Source organism: Peromyscus maniculatus, chromosome 18, assembly GCF_049852395.1.
Source record: "Peromyscus maniculatus bairdii isolate BWxNUB_F1_BW_parent chromosome 18, HU_Pman_BW_mat_3.1, whole genome shotgun sequence".
In the NCBI taxonomy this organism is placed as follows: domain Eukaryota; kingdom Metazoa; phylum Chordata; class Mammalia; order Rodentia; family Cricetidae; genus Peromyscus; species Peromyscus maniculatus.
This window is the reverse complement of record NC_134869.1, coordinates 38,703,580-38,724,171: the sequence shown is the minus strand read 5'-3', so window position 1 is coordinate 38,724,171 and position 20,592 is coordinate 38,703,580. Positions and strand designations below refer to the sequence as shown.

General features: G+C 35.7%; 1 protein-coding gene across 1 annotated transcript in view; it reads left to right on the top strand.

The window, feature by feature from the left end:
* The window catches only part of Trhde (thyrotropin releasing hormone degrading enzyme), a 407,391-nt gene that overhangs the window by 262,290 nt on the left and 124,509 nt on the right, over nucleotides 1-20,592 (top strand). Inside the window, exon 7 of the mRNA XM_006988963.4 lies at nucleotides 11,272-11,337. Within this exon, the coding sequence (XP_006989025.1) occupies nucleotides 11,272-11,337 (66 nt within the window). The remainder of the gene's footprint in view (nucleotides 1-11,271; nucleotides 11,338-20,592) is intronic.

Here is a 20,592-nt window from a genome sequence, read left to right as displayed (position 1 = left end):
ACAAGAATAAAGGCATATTTGTAAATTCGTCTTCATGTTCATGGATTTGAGTAAATTAAAAGCATTGTTACAAATGGCATCTTTTTCATTACATCCTTATGTTATGTGGACTGGTCAGGAATCACTGGTGGATAAGGTGTGGCGTCTACATTTCCCAAGGTAATTTTTCAGTGTGATGGACAGTGGATCCCTTTTTTTTTCTTTCCTCAATGTCTACACTCTTTGATTCCTACTTGTCTTCATAGGATGACTGTTTCTTTTTCCCCTGAAATAATAGAAACAATAAAGGAGTCAGTGTCCTCTCATCTCTAATCCCTTGCATCTTGCCTGTCAAACCTTGTCTTTCATTTCCCTGGCTCTTCATTGAAGTGGATGAATGTCTTTGCTGTGATGTGAACACCCCTCCACCGTATGCTGGACTCAGCCTGCTATCTACTCCAGGTAGTTCTATGCAGCATTGCCTTTTTTTTTTTCTTGTGATTCATCCAATTTTTCTTTCTCTACTCAATCACTCTGGTCTATATGAAATATTAGAATGTTTTCATCTCACTAAGAAAGTTCCTTGATTTACATTTACCTAGTCTTATGTTCTTTTAGAGAAAAAAAACCCCACATATTTTCACCATTCTCTTTCTTTTAAAATTGCTGTGAGCTTTTATTCTTAACAGTTGATCAAATCCCTCCCATCATGTCTAAAATTAATTACACATTGAGAAATTTTATTAGTCTTCATCTCAGTTCACTCACTCTTTGAAGCACATTTTATAAAAATGAATATTCTCCACAGAAACACTATTTTGGGTTGTTACTAAAACATTGGCCATTTTCCCTTCATTATTTTTCTTATTATGGATTGGACTGATTTCTGTAACTTCCCCTTGTTGAGAAACTCAGGGCTCTTTTTTTCACATTTTGTTTGCCCTCCACATCTGTAATTACTCCACATGGCAGTCTGGTCTTTCTTACTCCAAACTTTCTCTTGACTCACAACATCATTCTACTAAGTTGTTAATTGACTGCTGTTTGGTCTAGAATGTGGGTTATACTCTGCATCTTTTTTTTTTTTTTTTACGTCTAGCAAGCATGGAATTATTACCCATGTTCCAACTAAACATAATCTGTAAATTTACCTTGGCATGCCCTTTCTTGTCAGGCATTGGTACCTGTGTACATGATGTGTTAGGAGCACCTAGGAAACCATATTCCAAGTCTTCCCTGATGGTTGGCATTTTCTCAGTTTCATCTGCTTCTTTGGTTTATGACTGTATAACACCATTATACTGTTTTTAATTTGTATTTCTTTACTCCTCAGATTCTTTTTATGAGTTATCTTATTATTTCTTGAATTTTCAATTTACATCTATTTCCCATAATCCAGTAGATTTGCTTTTGTATTTTTAATGTTTGATTATTCTTTTTTATCATTAGTTAAAGAGAAATGTTCTTTTGTATTTTGTAAACTAGCTGTTAGTTGCTAGTGAGACTGATAGGTCAATTTTACTGTCTATTTTTCATATTGGTTTTTAAGTTTAGTGTTAGTCTGTCCATTTTTTGTAGACTTTTTACTTTTGATTTTTAATGTCACCTTTTATTATCAAATTATAAAACTACTTTCTTACATTTTCTACTAATATTTTTAAACATTTGTATTTTTATTTGGAGGTCTTTAATGAATTGTCAGTTTGTATATGTGTTACTGTTTCTTTCTGTTATGGTATCAAATGTAGTTTAATTTTTGATTGGATAATTGATCATTTCAGTATTTTATATTGAATTCTCCACTGTCCTTTCTACTGGTCCTTTAAGAATAAGTATCATTACTCAGCTACAGCTGCCATCAGGATAGGTCACTTCATAGTCCATATCCTGACTTCCCAAGCCTACCACTGCTCTCTGGGCTATAACCACTCCAGATTCAGAGGTACGTTATGCAAAGTAAAGCTTATTTTTACATTTCTCCTATTTAAAATTCTGTTAATTTATCGTTGTGAATTTTCAGATTAAAAAAAAAAACCTGAAAAATATTTAGAAGAAGGTATGATTGTGAAAAATGTTTGTAATGACTATCCTTGTGGTAAATGTAGTCATTCATCTATAGTGCTGTGTGTTTGGTTAAGCTATATAATTTTCCCTGTTGAGAGCTGAATACCTTTGACATTCTCCTTATTGCTTTTGGCTTTGTTTCCTTTGTTCGTATCTTCTTTTGAGAACAGGATTCTATGAATTTATTCCTTTGATTAGTTTTCAAAGATACACTAGACTTTTAAGTTTTTATTCATTGATCTTGTTTTGGTCAGCATTGATGCATTATTGTATTGATTTTATAGATTAATTCCATAGATTGTTTATAGTTTCCACAAGAACTTTCACATCATTGCTGAATAATGTTTACTTGTTGCTTCATATCTCTTTTGTTGCATTTCTTTTGTTAGTTCAGTTCTTTCATTGTACTTTTAAATATAAGTATTAATAGAGTTTATTCACACGTCATTTCCATGTTCACAGAAATTGGTAAAATGCTTCACCACTGACTTTATTTTTTAGAGGATGCCCTAAGATACACTAATAGATTCCTATTACTTCCTAGTTTATTAAGATATGCAATAATTTTTAAAGTGTTTGAATAATCTTATCAAAAGTCCTTCCTAGATATTGAAGTTAAATGAATTTTCTTCTTTAAAACGTTAATGCAATACATTTACAACTTAGGTTATAAAGTAAATCTCCCTGTCACTTTGTATTTCCTGCTTTCTATATATAACAAGGTGTAATTCACTGATTAAGTTGTATTCATATTAATATATTACATAACAAATGTGCTATATATGCTATTTTATGTAAGTGGAATTTCCAGAATCATTCTACCCAAACACACACACACACATACACTTATTTTCATAGATTGCATAGTAGTTTCTCCATATCATCTAAGGTTAGGAATTTTTTATCTTTTCAGTTAATTTGTTGTGCTTTTTCTAGAACAAAGTATTTACATGTTATAAAATTCCCTTAAAAGTTTGCTTACATGTCAACTTTGTTTTGGAGAGTGTAAATTTAGAATTTATGATTTTTTTGAACTTCTTGTTAGCCTTTTTACTTCTTGATCATTTTTTAAAAAATTAAAATATATTGGAAGTTCTTTCTATCAGAATTTTCATATATAATACAAAAGTTGACAGAAATTATAGTAACTTTAATTTTTAACATTTTCTATAGTTAAAGCCTACCTTCTCTCCCTTAATATCACTCATTTGTGTGATTTTTTTTCTTGTCTTTTTTCCTTGGTCATTTTTAAAGTCTAGAACCTTACTTTTTTATTGTTCGTTATTTATAGATTCTTATGCTGCATTTTTGATCACGTAACCATTTCTTTGGTGCCCCATTTTGTTAACTTTGCTCTTAGTTTTATCCTTTCACGTTGATTTATCTCTATATACAATATCATGGTCATTCATACTCTTCTTTTGGTTTTTTGACATGGTCTCGCTGTGTAGCTCTGGTTGTCCTGGAACTTATTATGTAGACCAGGGTATCCTTGAAGTAACTTATCTGCCTGTCCTTACCTCTGTAGTTTGGGAATTATTATGGCCTTGATTATAACCTTAGGATGGTGGTTAGCAGTAAAGATTTTGGGAGACAAGTAACTTAGATGACCACAATTCAATATAGCTATTTTTCGAAGCTATTATATGGCAAACACTATTCCAACTATTTTATGAATAATTTTAATGAGTAGTCAAAAATTACAGGTGGACCTCCTTGTTCTTAATCGGAACAATAGAGTTGTCGCTGTCATCACTGCTACCCCTTAAGTGTACTAGTAGATATGTAAATCATCTAACAAGCTTGAGTTGACAGCAGAACAAGAGAGCTTAGCACACATTAGGCTTCCGAAGTAATTATTAAAATTGGTTTGATGTGGCCCACAGGATAGATTTGTGAGGGTGAGAATGCATCAGGGGCTGTCATTAAGAGGCCGTGAAATAATTCAGCTTCACAGAGGTAGAGGCTTGGCCTCAGGAAGCAATAAATCAAAGAGGACTCCAAGGTTCTAAGCCTGGGTGATGGAGCAATTGGGCATTAATTTTGCTTTCATGATTAGAATTAATTTTATTTCCGTTTTCATCCTCTGTCTACTCTTATTCTTTTCCTTTAGATTATGATATAATTACAGGCAACTAGAGCATACTGAGAGCAGGAAACTAGTTTTTTCCCCCCAGGGAAGATCATACCAATTTGTTATCCAGTACCAAATGATCAGCTCTGAAAACACACACACACACACACACACACACACAGACACACATATGTATATAAATATTTTACAGACTGAGCAGCTTATATCTATGTACTGATGTGCATACAGACATATGTATGTAACAACTGATGGATGAAAGAGTCTATGAATTTGAAAGAGAATAAGGAGGCAGGGAGTTTGATCAGATCAGTATGTGAGTCAGGGATATTCAAGATTAGGTATTTTCCTCCCCCACCCCATTTTTTCACATGCTAAAATAGCTCATATTATCTTTAAAAGAAGAAAGCATTTTTTTTTTTTTTTACAAAAACCATGGGAGGATTTAATGTATTCTCTTCCTTCAGTCCAAAGACATTCTACATTAACAGATTATGTCAGAATGCTGTGCTCTCTGTGTGTGTGTCCATGCTTAGTGAAGAGACATCTTTCTGAAAGTTAACATTTGAAAAGCACTTTGATTTTGAAATCAATATACTAACCCTTTCAACAGTGCAGAATAGAACAGGACTTTCTCACTGCACAGATTTCTTTGCCCTTTAAGGAACTAAAATTAAAAACAATGAAGTGGATGGAAGCTAATTGGGTCAGAGACAAGTTCCAATACTGACTGTGGCCACAGATATTGAACAAATGGTCTCATCCCTTTGCTTCAGTCTCTCCCATCTGCAAAGTGGAAGCAGTGATGTGGGGTTACTCACCTCCTTCCAGCTTAACAGTAGAATGAACCATAAAGCATATGCCCGCAGAATAGAAGGTTCATTACCCAAAGACTTTTACGGGGCTTGAAAAGAAACTTCCAGTTTTGTTTAGACTCCTGTTAGTAGAGACTGAATACCAGCTGATGACTGCGACAAACCCAAGGTAGATAGATCCTACTTGGGGATCTTCATACTGCCAACTGCTCTACCGAATTAATCCTGATTTTCCAAGGGGTAGGGGGGGGATGCAGAACCTCTAGGCTCCTGTAGCCTTGGGTTTGCACTGAACTTGTGCTAAGGCAGCTTGGTGTTTCTCAGTATACCAACATGCCTCATTCTCCCATGTCCTCCAAATGTTCCACTTAATTTCCAGCCTGAGAGTATTGGAAAGTCATTTCACATCTTATTGGATTAGTTTCCTTTCCTCCTGGGCTGTCAGAATGCTACTAATTCTAAACTGAACAATTCTAACCACTTCTGTTTTCTTTTTCTTCCTGTAGCCAGGCCTTTTCTTTTGAACCACCAACCAGCTCCCAAATCATCACACAAAGACTTATTACTAGTTTCGAATGCTCAGCCCAGCTCAGGTTCATTTCTGGCTAGCTCTTTTAACTTAAATTAACCTGTTTCTTTTTATCTACCTTTTTGCCTGGGGGCTTTTTACTTTTCTTTCCTTCTGTATATCTTACTTTCACTGTTTCTCCTGTCTGACTGACTGGTGGCTTGACCTGCCTCCCTTTCTCCTCTTTCTCTTCTCTCTTCTTCTCCTCAGTCTCCCAGAGCCTAGAATTCTCCTCCAATTACTCTTTCTGCCTGCCAGCCCCACGTATCTTTTCTCTGCCTAGCTATTGGCTACTTAACTTCTTATTAGACCATTCAGGTGCCTTAGGCAGGCAAGGGGAAACAAATGCAAACACATTTTTACATAATTAGACACACACCCTTCCATCATTAAACAAATGCAACATAAACAAATGTATTACACCTTTACACAGTTAAAGTCATAAAGTAATATTCTGCAATATAAATGTAACACATCTTTGCCTAGTTAAAATAATATTCCACAACATTTTTCTCTCTAGGTTCTCATTTTGTACAATGATTTTCAAAAGTGTCTAGATTCTATCTTGATTGCAGATCCTAAGACAGTAACCTACATCAGTTAAAGCGAATGATTTGGAGTTGGGTATAAGTGGGTGTCTAATCATACCTCTTTTACTTAATTTGGGTCACTTTAGCAAGTTATACAATCTTTTTGAGCCTCAAACTTCTGATTAGACAAAATAATGATACCTTCTTTGTTACATCATGACTCTATCGCACCATTATTCCTTAGTGAATGATACATTTTGAATGATTTCTGCTAAGACAGGGCTTTCTAACGCTCCACAAGTTTCTCTCCTCCCTCCTCACTGCAGTTATTTGGAAATCTAGTTCTACTCTCAGGATGACATAATCTAAAGACTGCCTTTGCACTGTTGAAAGAGATGGACCTTTGCTTATCTGAGAATCATTTGTGTACTAGGAAGTGCTTTGGGTGGTGGGTCCTTAGTGGAGAGACAGACAGACCATGCCTCCTTGTACAGCTGAAGTCTGTTGTGTTCAGACTGTTTCAGTCTTGTGCTTTGGTTTCTAAAATCTCTTCGTGACCTTTCCCTCCCCTTTCCCTCTTCAGGCTTTTCTCAGGAAACCTATGCTTTCTTTTCTCCTCTCTATTAGTCCCGCCTATACTTCCTGCCTGGCCACTGGCCAATCAGTGTTTTATTTATTGACCAATCAGAGTAACTTGACATACAGACCAGCCCACAGCAGTCCTCTGTTAAATATTATTTTCCGTGAAGTTAAAAGCACAAACCCCAACCTTGTCCTTCCCCAACTCTGCTCATACCCAGGTCGCTTTCAGCTGTTTGTCACACTCTGGCATCCCCCCGCCTTTGCTTTTAATTTTAAATTCCTGAGTGTTTATCCTGAGCACTACAGAGAAGGCGATATGGTCTGTAGAAAGCCCTATAGACTGTATTTTCTGTTGCCTTCATTGAAACCAGAGCCCATTCCTCTGGCATTCTTACTTACTCCCAACCCTGTTTATGCCTCCAGCTCTGCCCTCTCCCATCGCTCATTTCTCTGTTGCCCTTCCTCTCTCTAGTCCCCTGCTTCTCTACCTATTTTGAAAACTTCACCTTTTCCAAGTGATTTTCACCAGCTTAGCTAATTTCTCCTAAAGTGTGTATCTATGCACGTCTCCTAAGGTCATCTTCTCCTGTCTTAGACTAGAAATCGAACTTGCCTCTGTCACATTTGTTAAACTGTCTTGCGACCACTCATTCCTCTTGTTTATTTCTGGTTATCTTACCTGTTCTGGGGTATCATACTTAAGCCCTCGGCAGTAGAATATTATTTTAAGGTGTGTTACTTTTGTTTATGTTGCATTTGTTTAACTCCGTGAAGCTGTGTTACTACTGTGCCTGTTTAAAACACTGATGGTCTAATAAAGAACTGAACAGCCAATAATAAGGCAGGAGACAGAAATAGGTTGGGCAGGTAGGCAGAGAGAATATATAGAAGGAGAAATCTGGGAGAAGAGAGAGATCTAGGAGCCAGAGAAGGAGGAGGACATCAGGGGTGAGCCACACAGTCGAAGTAAGATTTACAGAAGTAACAGCAGGAGAAGCCCAAAGGTGAAAGATAGATGGGATATTTAAGTTAAGGAAAGATGGCAAGAAAAAAGCCAAGCTACGGCTGGACATTCATAATTAAGAATAAGCCTCCATGTGTGACTTATTTAGGAGCTGAGTGGCAGGCCCCCCAAGAGAGAAAAACAACATCCCTCACCTCCAACATGCTTTAGTTCTGCAATTCAAGCTTCTAAAATCTGCTTCAAACTTACTTCCCACACAATCTCCCATTATGAGGCTTCATGCCTTCCTATCTGTATGACCTTCGATATTTCATGTTTCTCACCTCCTCACCTGCCTGACTATGTAAATACTATTCCCCTTACATCATGTAGATGGGGCCTGGGCATGTCCACCTTTCCAGGTATAACAGAAATGCCACTCTTTAGACCCTTCAATCCCATAGGGATGAGGTATATTTACATCAACCCTATTTGTATTCTGTGGGATATTGACCAAACTACCATCTCACTAAACATATGCTAGGGAAATAATTGAGTTTGTAAGATTACCTTCTCTTAAAAAGTGATTACATATTGTGAAAACATACCAGTGAAACAATAAAGGCTATATCCTTGATGAATAGCTAGTGTTCAAGAATACAAAGTAATTGCCATATGTGCAGACAGTTTCTCTCTTTGTCAACCATTATTGAATTAAGGGAGCTCATCTTAGCCAACTGCAGGGAAGGAATGTGCTAAATCTGAGGAGAGGGGGTCCTTTCTCTGGATATATTGAGTGTCATCTCTGAAATCATTAGGTACTCAGATTATTACCAAGTAAACCAAAAAAATAAAGGTCAGAAGAAGAAAAACTATTAAATTATGATTGAGTTTATAACCCCCTTTTAGTGACATATTGTTTATGATATCCTAAACAAATCAGTCAGATAGCACAGTATATCCCCCTGGATCTTGCTTTATAAAGTCATGATAACTTTTCCTGAGAAACAATACAATTTCATTCCATAAACCCCTCAAGGTTCTTAAATGTCCAATTCGTTTTCTTGAGGCTGGCACTTTCAGTCACAAGTGAAGATAATTTGCCACGTTATAAGTGAGGTCAGCTAGGTAAATACATATTTTCAAGATACAGAGAAATGTAATTCAGTACTTTCCTCAAAACAGAAGTATGTGTGGTGACTTTAGCTATGCTGTAAGGTGTGGCCTTTGTTATAGCCATGCATAATAAGTGTCCTATATACTGACTAAAGAACATTTGGTCAGCCCACCTGACACCTCTTTGCAGACTTCTTTAAAATAGGCATTTAAAAATTAGCAATCACCAGAAAAGGTCAGTTAAATATAGAAGAGTGTAGACTGCTCCAGGCAACATCAAAATATCCAGATAATATATTTTCTGAAATATAATTGAGTTAGAGGATATAACAATAATGAAGAGCTCGGTGTTATTATGACTTTTGAATATTGGCTATATTTCTATGTCTTATTTCTCAGCACCCTGCTCCAGCCTGGCTAAGACAAGAAAAACAGGCCCATTCTTTATGATTACAAAGTACTCTTTTGTCATTAGTTCACGCCAAACTGATAGTTTTTATAGCCCGACAAGGGACCAAGTCATCATTACCTGGAGGGAATCACTTAAATCATTTGAAGATGGCTCTTCTGCTCTGAAGGGAAGTTGGAGCTGACTGCCTAGGAGTCTCTCTCTCCCCAGGTGGCAGGGGTTAGTGTTGTTGAAGAACTGACAGATTTTCCCCTCAGGGTGGGTAGACTAGATTGGAAAATACATAGGAGGAGAGCTTGTCAAGGAAATTCAGGGAGCAGAGCTGATGCCTTCTACAGGGGATTCTCACCCGCTCCCCAGATTGAATCATAAATGCTTATGTTTTATGGACTTATACAAGTGTGCAGAAGACAGAGAGCAAGAAGCAAAATATTACAGATAGAGAGAGAAAGGAGTAGAAGATGAGAGAGGGAAATATATCTGGAGGGGCATAAAACTTTATGGTTTGTCAGCTCATTATTTGTTGAGATGATGATAACATTCTCGTTTGAGGAACAAGTTCTTCGGGAAATTGAGTTTTTTTTTTTTTATGAGAATGCTTTAAGGGTGATTGACTAATGGAGTGAGAATATTATATTGCACCACCGTTCCAAAATTAAAGGGAACAGTTTTAGTGTCAAACAGTAGAAAATCTCAGTTGTGTTGCTGGACTGACTTGTGGCAGGGCAGTGGAGGACTGATGAGTATTCTAGGGTTCTCTCTTTGAAGAGGATACCCTGGATGCGTGCAGTGAGATGTCATAGTGAACCTCATCAGCATGTACAATTGATGTGCATTAATACAAGTTAAAAGAGACACCTTGGAGAGAGGAGTTACTGCAGTATGTGCATTTGTAAGGATGGTGGAGAGGGATACGTAGGCACAAAGGAATTTCCACTAAACCTAGACTGTCATTTATACTTAAACAGTCACTGCTTAATAACCCCTGAGCAGCTCAGTATGAACTGGTGATGTCTAGAAGACTAATTTGTAGTTTACATTCAGGTTTGTGATCATCCTGGGTAGCCCCTCATCACTTGGATGGCTTCAAGTTGATTACTTATTCACATTTTGCGCTGATAGTGTTCTATATTCATTATAATAGTAGTATTCAATTTTCTAATTTAGTATTTTATTTTATTAATCAAAATATATTAACTACATATACTTCCTTAGATATAGGTACATATAACTGCATCTAGCCTCTATAAGAAATAGATATGACAAAAATATTGGGCCACCATGAAAATAGCATTGATGACTCACACTATCTTTCAGACCCTGTTTTGCACTATTCTACACAGATACACACACAACTTTTTAATATATATATATATATATATATATATATATATATATATATATATATACATATATATATATATACTTCATACACACACATATATGTACTAATTTTTGAAATACGTACTTTACACACACACACATATATACACTAATTACAATGTATGTACTTCACACACATATACATACATACATACATGCATACATACACATTAATTAATCTTCAAAAATGTCTCACTGTATAGGATTCTTGGTAACTCTATGTTGCAAGAGAAGAAAATAAGAGAAGAGAGGCCTAATCATTCATCCTGGTAAAGTGTTAAGACATTAACAGAGACAGAATTTGAACCCAGATAACCTGACTGCTTCACACTCTCTTCTTGGGTTTTGCCGTAAAGCATTCCCACTTGAGTTAGGAGTTCAGCGAACAGCTAGAGTACCTGCAAATTATGCTTTCCTATGAATATTTCTTACCATGGGTATCTTTAGGTTACCCGATCATGGGCTTTTGAGTATAAGTACCGTGCTTTATTAAGTTTGCCATGTACCAAGTTCACAGAAGTATTTATTACTCCTAATTACAGACTGTTTCTTGGGATACTGTGTCTGAGGGATTTTCGCCTTGAAGTAGTAGGTTTTGATCCAGAAAACATTTAGGTGTACACAACATGGATTTTTCCATCCTGTAAGTGACATACTATTTCATGTTTTCCTCCTTGCATATTTTCCAAATAGAACAGAGTGAAGAGAGTGAGCCCTTCTTGATTGACATGTGGCACTGCCGGACTCACACTTGTTGACATTCTTTTCTTTCCGATACCTTTTTCCACAGGGTGCTGCTCTCATTAGAATGCTGGCTAATTTTATGGGCCATTCCGTTTTTCAGAGGGGCTTGCAAGTAAGTAAAATGCTTTCTGTTTTTTTTTTTGCTACCATTTTTTTCTTGTCGTTATATTTCTTTTAAGGTTATTTCACAGTTTGGGAAATCACTAATAACAAATTGCAACTGTGGTGGAGAAATTTGAGGTGTGCAAGGCAGGTTCATTCCTTCAGTATGATAAAAGAGAAAGACTGTCATAGGATACTCAGTGTATCATCTGCCCAAACCCAAACTGGTATATGATTTAGAGGTATTTAATTGGCATTTACAAACTGAACTACTTTTTGCACATGTCAGATCCTGAACAACTTACATAAGAGCTCCAGGAAAAACTGCTATTATTTACTGTAATTGAGATGTTTAAGTAATATGAAAACAAATTGATAACTTTACTAAAATTATATAATTGAGAAAATTTTATACTTGTTTTTCAGTTATGTACTGTCTATGTTTTGTTTTACTACTGATACACAGAGTTGCTGTTTGTCCCAGTAAAAATAAAATACTTTTATTTGAAAGGAAAATGAATCATTTTAAAAGAAAAGAGATAATTATGTGATTTTTTTGTTGTTATCTCTTAGAAGCCTCTTCTTTTCTAATGTGAGCCAGAAATGTAATGGATATGGAGAGGAGGGAAACTGCGGAGGAACGGGGAGGAGTAGAAGGAGGGAAATCTAATCAGGATATATTGTACGAAAAAAATATTTTTAATAAAAGGAAAAAAAAGAAAAGACAGTTGTATATATGACATTTAGGGTAATAAGCATGAAAATGTAAGAATGGATTTGTATACATCAAAATTATTAAAAATGTAGAGCAGATACAACTATAAAAAATTAGAACTTTGATTCTATTGAATCTGCTGGAGTAAATCACTCTTCTAGTCACTGTGATTGATGAATTATTTATGATGCATTCTGCTACTTAGAAGTGTCCTTTAAAGTAAATTGATGTTCACCTGAAATACAATTATGCTAAGACAGAGAGAGCAATCAATCTTATCTGTTCTTAGTAAGCTTTTCATTTTGAAATTTAAATAAACTGCAACTGGGGTTGGGCTCTATTTTTGTAGTAGAATTCTATTTTTATCAAAAAATAAGCTGGAAGATAAAACACAAAGGCAAGAGTTAAATTTGCTATGACAAACTATAAATTTAATGCAACAAATAAGAAGAGCATATACATTTATTGAAGAATAAGTTTCCTTCCAAGCTACTTTTGTAGATTAGTTTTAGCAGCCATCAAAATTTACTTTAATCAGCCCTTTTCATTACAGATGCCCTCAGAATAGCTGACTCCATCGAACGTATTTGCTGAAGGATGTAGGTTCTATTTGCTGAGGGACGAAGACTCCATTCTGATCACATAGTTGAGAAAGTCTTTTTTTTCCCCCTTCACCTCAAAGAGTGCCCTCCATGAATATAAACTATGTAGAGGAATGTCCTTCCCTTATCCCCACTACTTTGTTTTCCCCGTCGAATTTGTAACGTGACAGTTTCAGAAAACATTTAAGTTTTCATAAGGGAAATAGAAATTGAATTTGAATTCCCGGTGGCAAGCTGATATGAAATCGTTTTCTGCATACAATTTTTATTATTTCCCTTTAACTATGTACATGTATTTGCACATCAGATTGAGTGACTATGGTTGCATTCTTTGGGCAGAATGTCTTTGCATCCCTTTTCCTTTCCCTCTCATATTTTCTACGGTATGTAAAATATATTATTTTGAGTACACCCTATATTCTATTCCACTGGCCCAGCCTGTGCAGTTTTATCTGAAACTGCTAAAAAAAAAAATTAAAATAAACCTTCATGTGAAGCTACTGTTAACGTGCACTTTTATGCTCCAATACTTGATTTGGTTAATTTTCAACCAAGGGAGCCTATGTTTGTCAACATTGCATTTCATTTGCCTTGTGACATCTCATTGATCAGGTGGATCTGTATCCCTCGGTACTCTGCTTCCAGCTCCATTTATACTTATCACTCAAACTGATTTAGTGTATCATCAGCAGTTTGGATTAGTTTACAGTAGATCCTTCTGTCTGGGTGATAAATTATCATTTCTTGTGCATGAAGATGTATGGGGTACATTTTGGAGATGACCTCCTGAACAGACACTTTATGTCGTGGTGTTTGGAGAGTTCATATTAATAAGCTTGCCATTCACAAGGCCCTGGGGAGTCTTACTTTACAAGTTGTTGAAAAGGCTACTCTGGGATGTCAGCATTTACCTCTGAGGAAAATCTATTAATTGTTTTTACATTAACCATGGCTACTTCTATGTTGACAAATGAAAGTTTATTATTTGCAAATGAATTATTTTTATAGTTACTGGCTTGGGCAAATCCAAACTGTGAACTAGGTGTTTTCATAAGTTATTTTTCTTTCAGTCTTTCCTCTTTCATTCTTTTGGCTTTAAATTTTTTCATGATGTACTCAAATAATTCCCTCATGCTATGATATACTATCCTATTATTATAGTAGCTTCTTCTTTATTACCAAACAAAATTTGTGTTTTTTCATATCTGTATGGACTATTCTAAGCTTTTTTTTGGTTTTTCGAGACAGGGTTTCTCTGTGTAGCTTTGCGCCTTTCCTGGAACTCATTTGGTAGCCCAGGCTGGCCTCACAGAGATCTGTCTGGCTCTGCCTCCCGAGTGCTGGGATTAAAGGTGTGTGCCACCACTGCCTGGCTATTCTAAGCTTTTTAAAGAAAAAAAGCAAAAGTATTTACAAATATATTAGGTATAATTTATCTAATAGACTTCTGGGTTAGTTTATATATTCAAATTTCTTTTAAAAGTATTTAAATAGAGTTTCGACAATATTTTATATATTGCACAGTAATTTGTGTGGCAATATGTATTTTAAACTGAAGATATACCTCAGCAGGCAGGGACTCCAAAACTTTTTGAGGAAAAAAAAAAACTGTTGTGGGATATTTGATTGCACTGTGAAACTATGAGACTGAGTTAATAAAATTAACCTTGGATTGGGGTGGAGCCAGTGACTAGTTGACAGGAATTAGCCATAGAGAGGATGGAGGAGCCAGGAATACTGACAGAGAGATGAACAAGAAGGAGGAAGAAGGGGCTCAGAGATTCATGGGCCTTTTGGTTTGGGATGAAAGGAGAGATTAATTAAGATTAATTAATATTTAAACAATACCTATCCACAAATCCAGCCCTACAGGAAGTACTAGAAGGAAAACTCCGACCCAAGGAAGTTAGCTGCACCCATGAAAACACAGACAATAGATAACTTCACACCAGCAAATCCCAAAGAAGGGAGACACAGGCATACTACTACCACCACTAACAAAACCTAAAATAATAGGAGTTAACAATCACTGGTCATTAATATCTTTTAATATCAATGGACTCAATTCACCTATAAAAAGATGCAGGCTAATAGAATGGTTAGGAAAACAAGACCCATCCTTCTCCTGCAAACAAGAACACCTACCAACCTCAAAGACAGACATTACCTCAGAGTAAAGAGTTGGGAAAAGATTTTCTAATCAAATGGACCTAAGAAACAAGCTGGTGTAGCTAATATCCTAATATCTAACAAAATAGACTTCAAACTAAAATTAAAAGAGATGGAGAAGGACATTACATATTCATCACAAGAAAATTATTGTAAACCTCTTCTTTAGTAAATAAATGATATTCATAAGCTAAGATTAGTTCATAATTTTGCTAATAAGTGAGGTTAAATTTTTATGTTTGAATTGAAAGTGGAACTTGCAAAAATGAACCTAGTTTCAACTTTTCTGCTGTTGATTATATCTTCCATTCATAAATAATATATTTCAAGACACAGAAGTGATTATATTTTTGCAAGCTCTACATATCTACTGTTATATTTAATCCATTACACAAAATGACAGCAGGCATTTGTGGGAGGCTTGAGGCAATAGAATAAGCAGGGAGAAATAATTCTCATTTCTCTTAATTAATGCTGAGCCTCCTCCAAGCCATGAAATCTCTCTTGGCCTCCAACCTTATAGTTATAAAATGCAAAAATAAATTTTCAAGATCTTTCCCATCTTTCATAGTTTCTAAATATAGGATTCATTGAGGGCGGTGGATCAGTTAGGCAATTTTATTTGATATTTTTAATTTGGGACCGCTGTTTTAATTTGATGGAGGTATACCACAAGCTGCATGTGCAAAAGTGACTTCCGATTTTTGAGTTTCCTGATGTCCTCCTGAGTATTGATACCGGGTAGCCATCAGTGTATGCAGCAATGCAACTGTATAAAACCAGAGGAGCATCTGTTGCGGCTTTGCTGATCATGTGTTTTATTTTTCTGGCATGAAATTCAACTGACGCTGTCTTGGAGTGTAAGCTACATATTTATTTTCCTGCTTTGCTTCAGACATTTATGATTTTTTGTGATTAACATATGTTTGCCTTACATGTTATTTGCTAAGGACTTTTTGAAATTTCTTAACGATTTCTTTAACATGTTTTATGTTTTCCTAAGGCCAGAATTCCTAGCTGTTCTCCTTGACCGGAATTGACTCTGTTTACAGGTCTGGTGGCAGGAGCCTGTCCTGGAGGTTGGCTTCGAGGAAAATTAGCATTCCTTTTGTAGACTGTTGTTATAGGGAATTCAGACAAGGGAGGGTTAACACTCAACACCAGCTTACCTTCTCAAACAAGGGGAGGTGTTTTTAACACTAGGCAGAACTCAGGGAATTTTAGACTTCTGAAGCGTGTGTCCTAATCCTTCTTGCCATTCCTGTCTATGCTCCATTCTTCACACAAACACAGGAAACACAGGTATTGCTAGCGTCCGTCCTGTCATCCTCTATTGATGCTGCCTCCTTTAAAATATAACAAAGACACTTTCAATTCAAGCATAAAAATTTAACCTGACTTATTAGCAAAATTATGAACTAATCTTAGCTTATGAATATCATTTATTTACTAAATAAACTTGTAGATAGCTTTATTTAAAGATGTTGAACCACTTTTTAAAGGGCTAGCACTTGATATCACTAAATAAACCAGCTTCAGTTTTAATGTTTGTATTGAAAATGGATCATGGAGGAAATCAAATATAAACTTTACCATTGTTAGATTATGTCTCCCAGTTATAAATAATATATATATATTTTTTTTCAAGATGTAGAAATGTATATATTTTTTCAAATTCTACATACTTATTCTTCCATGTAATATATTCCACAAACTCAGAGCAATCTCAAAACCATTCTACTGTTCAAGAAGACATGGATTTAACATTGTGTATGAGCATTTTATAAAGTCAAGGTGGATGTAAGAGGACAAGTCAAGAAAGTAGCTTCCAGGAAGTCAGTAGCTTTGGTATCACATGTAACTAATATGCATTTATCACAATATTGGCATTGTTCATGTTATTTACCTTGATTCAATCATACTAAGTATCTCAATACCAGTCATGTCTATATAAATTTAAATGTTTGGAAGTTATTAATCTTCTACAATAAGTACAGAAATAAAAGACATACTACTGACCCATCCATAGGGTACCTTGCAATTGAATAATAGTTATTTTGGTGGTTTGCATATCTTGAGGTTTGCACACTTTTGACTTGAATGATCACAACAGCGGGTTCCTCATTGTATCTCCCCAGGTTAGCCAGTATTCCTGAGATATGGCAAGCACAGTGAGAAGAACCAAATCAGTGGATGTCTAAAGTTGCTTTTTGTTTAAAGACGACTCTGAATATAAAATCTAAAGTGAGCTTATGTTTCCCCAGCCCCAAACTTTTCTCCTACTATAATGCCATTGAGTAAAGATGACCAGAAAGTAACTGCATTACCTATTAGGACTTTGGTAATTAGTGACGTTCCCGGCACACAGACTCGGGGTATACTATTTAAATATCTTATTTTGTCTGTGTCATGAATGCTCCCAAATTCTTTTCTCAGCCCTGATGGAAGGCCAAGGTAATAGCTATTAAAATAATTAATCTATAGTACTATCACTTTTTCTTTTAAAACAAAACAATATTATTCTAATGATCTGAGCCTGGCAGTATCATTCTTCATGTTATTATGGGTTGACATTAGAGAATTAAAAATATTTTTTAAAAAAAGGTCGTTAAGTTTGAAGTAAACTCAAACCTGTCAGAGAGTGAGTCACCTTCCTGCTCAGCCTGTGAGAACAAGTCAATAACTTCCAAAATATGTTTGAATAGAGAAAGATTTCTCTTAATTAGTATTTAACTGCTCTCTTCCATAAGGTAACCTACAACAACATGTTTGGCTCCAATTATCAGGGTGGAAATTGCTTATGCAAATCAATGTAAGCAATGAGGTGTGGATAAAAAGCAAAAAGGAAATGTCATTATTATTGGTGTGTGCTCATAACATTATGGTAGCTTGAAGGTAATGGCAGGCACAAAGCCATGGTGATTATCAGTAGCAACAACACCTTCAATACCATGTTCTTATAAAGTGTTATGTACCAATAAGTGTATTTGAGGGTTTTATTTGAGAATCATAGGCTTATGTATGTGAGTACTTGCTCCCTTGCATGTGGATTTTCAGGCAAGCTTAAAAGTTAGCCATGAGAACAGAGATAATACACTGAAGTTAACTCCCTCCTAAACAGACAGTAGGGTATATTTATCATGATGATAGCTGAATCACTCTTATTGTAAAATTACTATATTACTATTGTAAAATTCACTCAAATGCATCTATGCTCCACTTAAAAGTGCTGTGAAGTTTTATATATTTTGAAAGCATAAAGGTGAACATTTCATAATGATTTGTTGTGCTCAATCCATACCACAGAATACTGATACCATTGCAAGTTTTCCAAACATTGGGTCTGCCTTAATCAGCATTTAATTTGTCAAATAATTAACTACAAAGCTAAAATGAATAAGTACATTACTGAATACGTGCATGTATATTTGTAATGCATGAAAGTCAACATTCTTATTTCTTATATGAAATAAGAACCTTTAAAAATAAATGAAAATCCCTACTCAAATTTCTGAAATAAGAGAGAAAAAAGTTGTATTCATCAGTTTCCCTTAAAAAAGGCAGATCAGCCGGGCGGTGGTGGCGCACGCCTTTAATCCCAGCACTCGGGAGGCAGAGCCAGGCAGATCTCTGTGAGTTCGAGGCCAGCCTGGGCTACCAAGTGAGTTCCAGGAGAGGCACAAAGCTACACAGAGAAACCCTGTCTTGAAAAACAAAAAAAAAAAAAACAAAAACAAAAACAAAAACAAAAAAACAAAAAACAAACAAACAAAAAAGGCAGATCAGTATGCAATAAAATATGCCAGCAGCATTTTTCTCTTGTTTCCACAATTATAATCCATAATTCATGCTCCTATAACTTCAGTTGAACTGTATGAAAAGCAGCACAGTCTACCCCAGGACCAGAGGACCTTCTCCTTTCTGATTGGACGTCCTCTTCTTCCCTCGCGTTTGTCTTTCCTTCCCGCTCTTCTCCTCCCTTTCCCTTATCTTCCTCTCTTTACTTCCTCCAGACATGTTCCTTATCAAAGTTAGCGTGTAGGCTTTCTCCATTTGGTTCTGGGACATTTTGGCTTCTCTTGGAGGAAAGACTGAAAAACAAGTTGACTCTTGGCTTTTCATTTTGTTTTAAACATTGTATTTATTTACCATCAATATGAATATTAAAATAAATGGAAGTTCTTTATGTGAGAGGTATTATCTAAATTTTTTATATCTTTTTTTGTTTTGTTTTGTTTTGTTTTGAGACAGGGTTTCTCTGTGTAGCTTTGTGCCTTTCCTGGAACTCACTCTGTAGCCCAGGCTGGCCTCGAACTCACAGAGATCCATCCGCCTGCCTCTGCCTCCCGAGTGCTGGGATTAAAGGTGTGTGCCACCACCGCCCAGTTTATGTCATTCTTTATGAACATTTATTAGGTAGTTTATTCTGTATGGTTCTTAGCTGAAGAAATTAAAGTTTAGAGAAAATAGATAACTTCTTTTAAAATCCACGTGACTGGTAAGGGTCAGTATAAGTTCTTAACTATATTTTTCAGTATAAACAATGTTTTTCCTGATTGATTGAATTACATATTCTTCTCTACTGGTTGCTAGTGTCACAGTTGTGTGAGAAAAGAGTTGAAGAATGAAGACACATTATGCACACAGCTGCAAGCACTAGGCATCCTAGGAAGACACTGTGCCTATTCCTGTAAGCACTGGACATCTTGATTTACAAAAGGCAGTGCCCTTTTTTTTTTTTTAATCTGCCAGGATATACTTTATCTATTTTTGTGAGCTTGTAGTGGTCAAAGCCCTTTATCAGGGCATTCAGAAAAAAAAAAAGCATTTCACAAACTTCAATTTTACCAACAGATTCATTTTATGTCTTGGTAATATTTCAAGCTAGCAGCCACAGTGAGTGGTGGGTGTATTTTAGTACCTGGAAACACCCCTGTAGACTATTATGTTTGCACTATTTTGCTGACAGGTGTAGAGCCCCTTCAGGTTGTTCTGCAATGGAGTACAAATGTAGCACTGGCAATATTGTAACTCATAATACTCCTGCTTGTAGGCATTGATGCTATGATCTATTATTGCTACACAGGAGGTGTTTGGAAACCACAGTGGTATGAGGATATGCTATTGTCTATAATTTAAAGCATCCAAACAAACAAAAACACCCTTTTCAAATGCTGGCAGATTGTTTAGAATTAAAATACTCTGCTTCACGCTATTATTTGACAACCTCTTACCCCCCCCCAAAAAAAAAACTAATTTTTTACAAAATTTACATTCATTAAACAGGGTGATGGATTTTTAAAATTTGTAAAACACCTTTTTGTTCCCAGAATAAATAGCTGAATATGTGTCCAGGGAAGCCACTTCTGAAGGTAAAATTTAGGATAAACACACATTTAGATTTCTGACTCAGAATGGCTTGCAAACAATTATACTCAACTACTGTTCTTATATCTCCTCAAATAGTTTTATTTTCTAAATGCTTCGCTTTTTTTCTTATAGTTTAAACTTTATGTGGATGCTTGAAACTTCTTACAGGGAACTCTCCTGGTAATGGATTTTTGTTCCTCTCGTACAAGAATTTAGCAACAGGGACAATTGGAATAATAACTTATTCCTTTCCATCTTTGGTTCTTGTCTGTTAGAATGAAGCTACAGACTTTTCTTTTGTTTTTGCACAAGACTTTCTCCCTCAATGCTCTGCTACTCATGCACACTTGGTCTCACAATTTTTTTTTAAAAAAGTCTGCAAATATTAATCAAAATTAACACCCCAGTC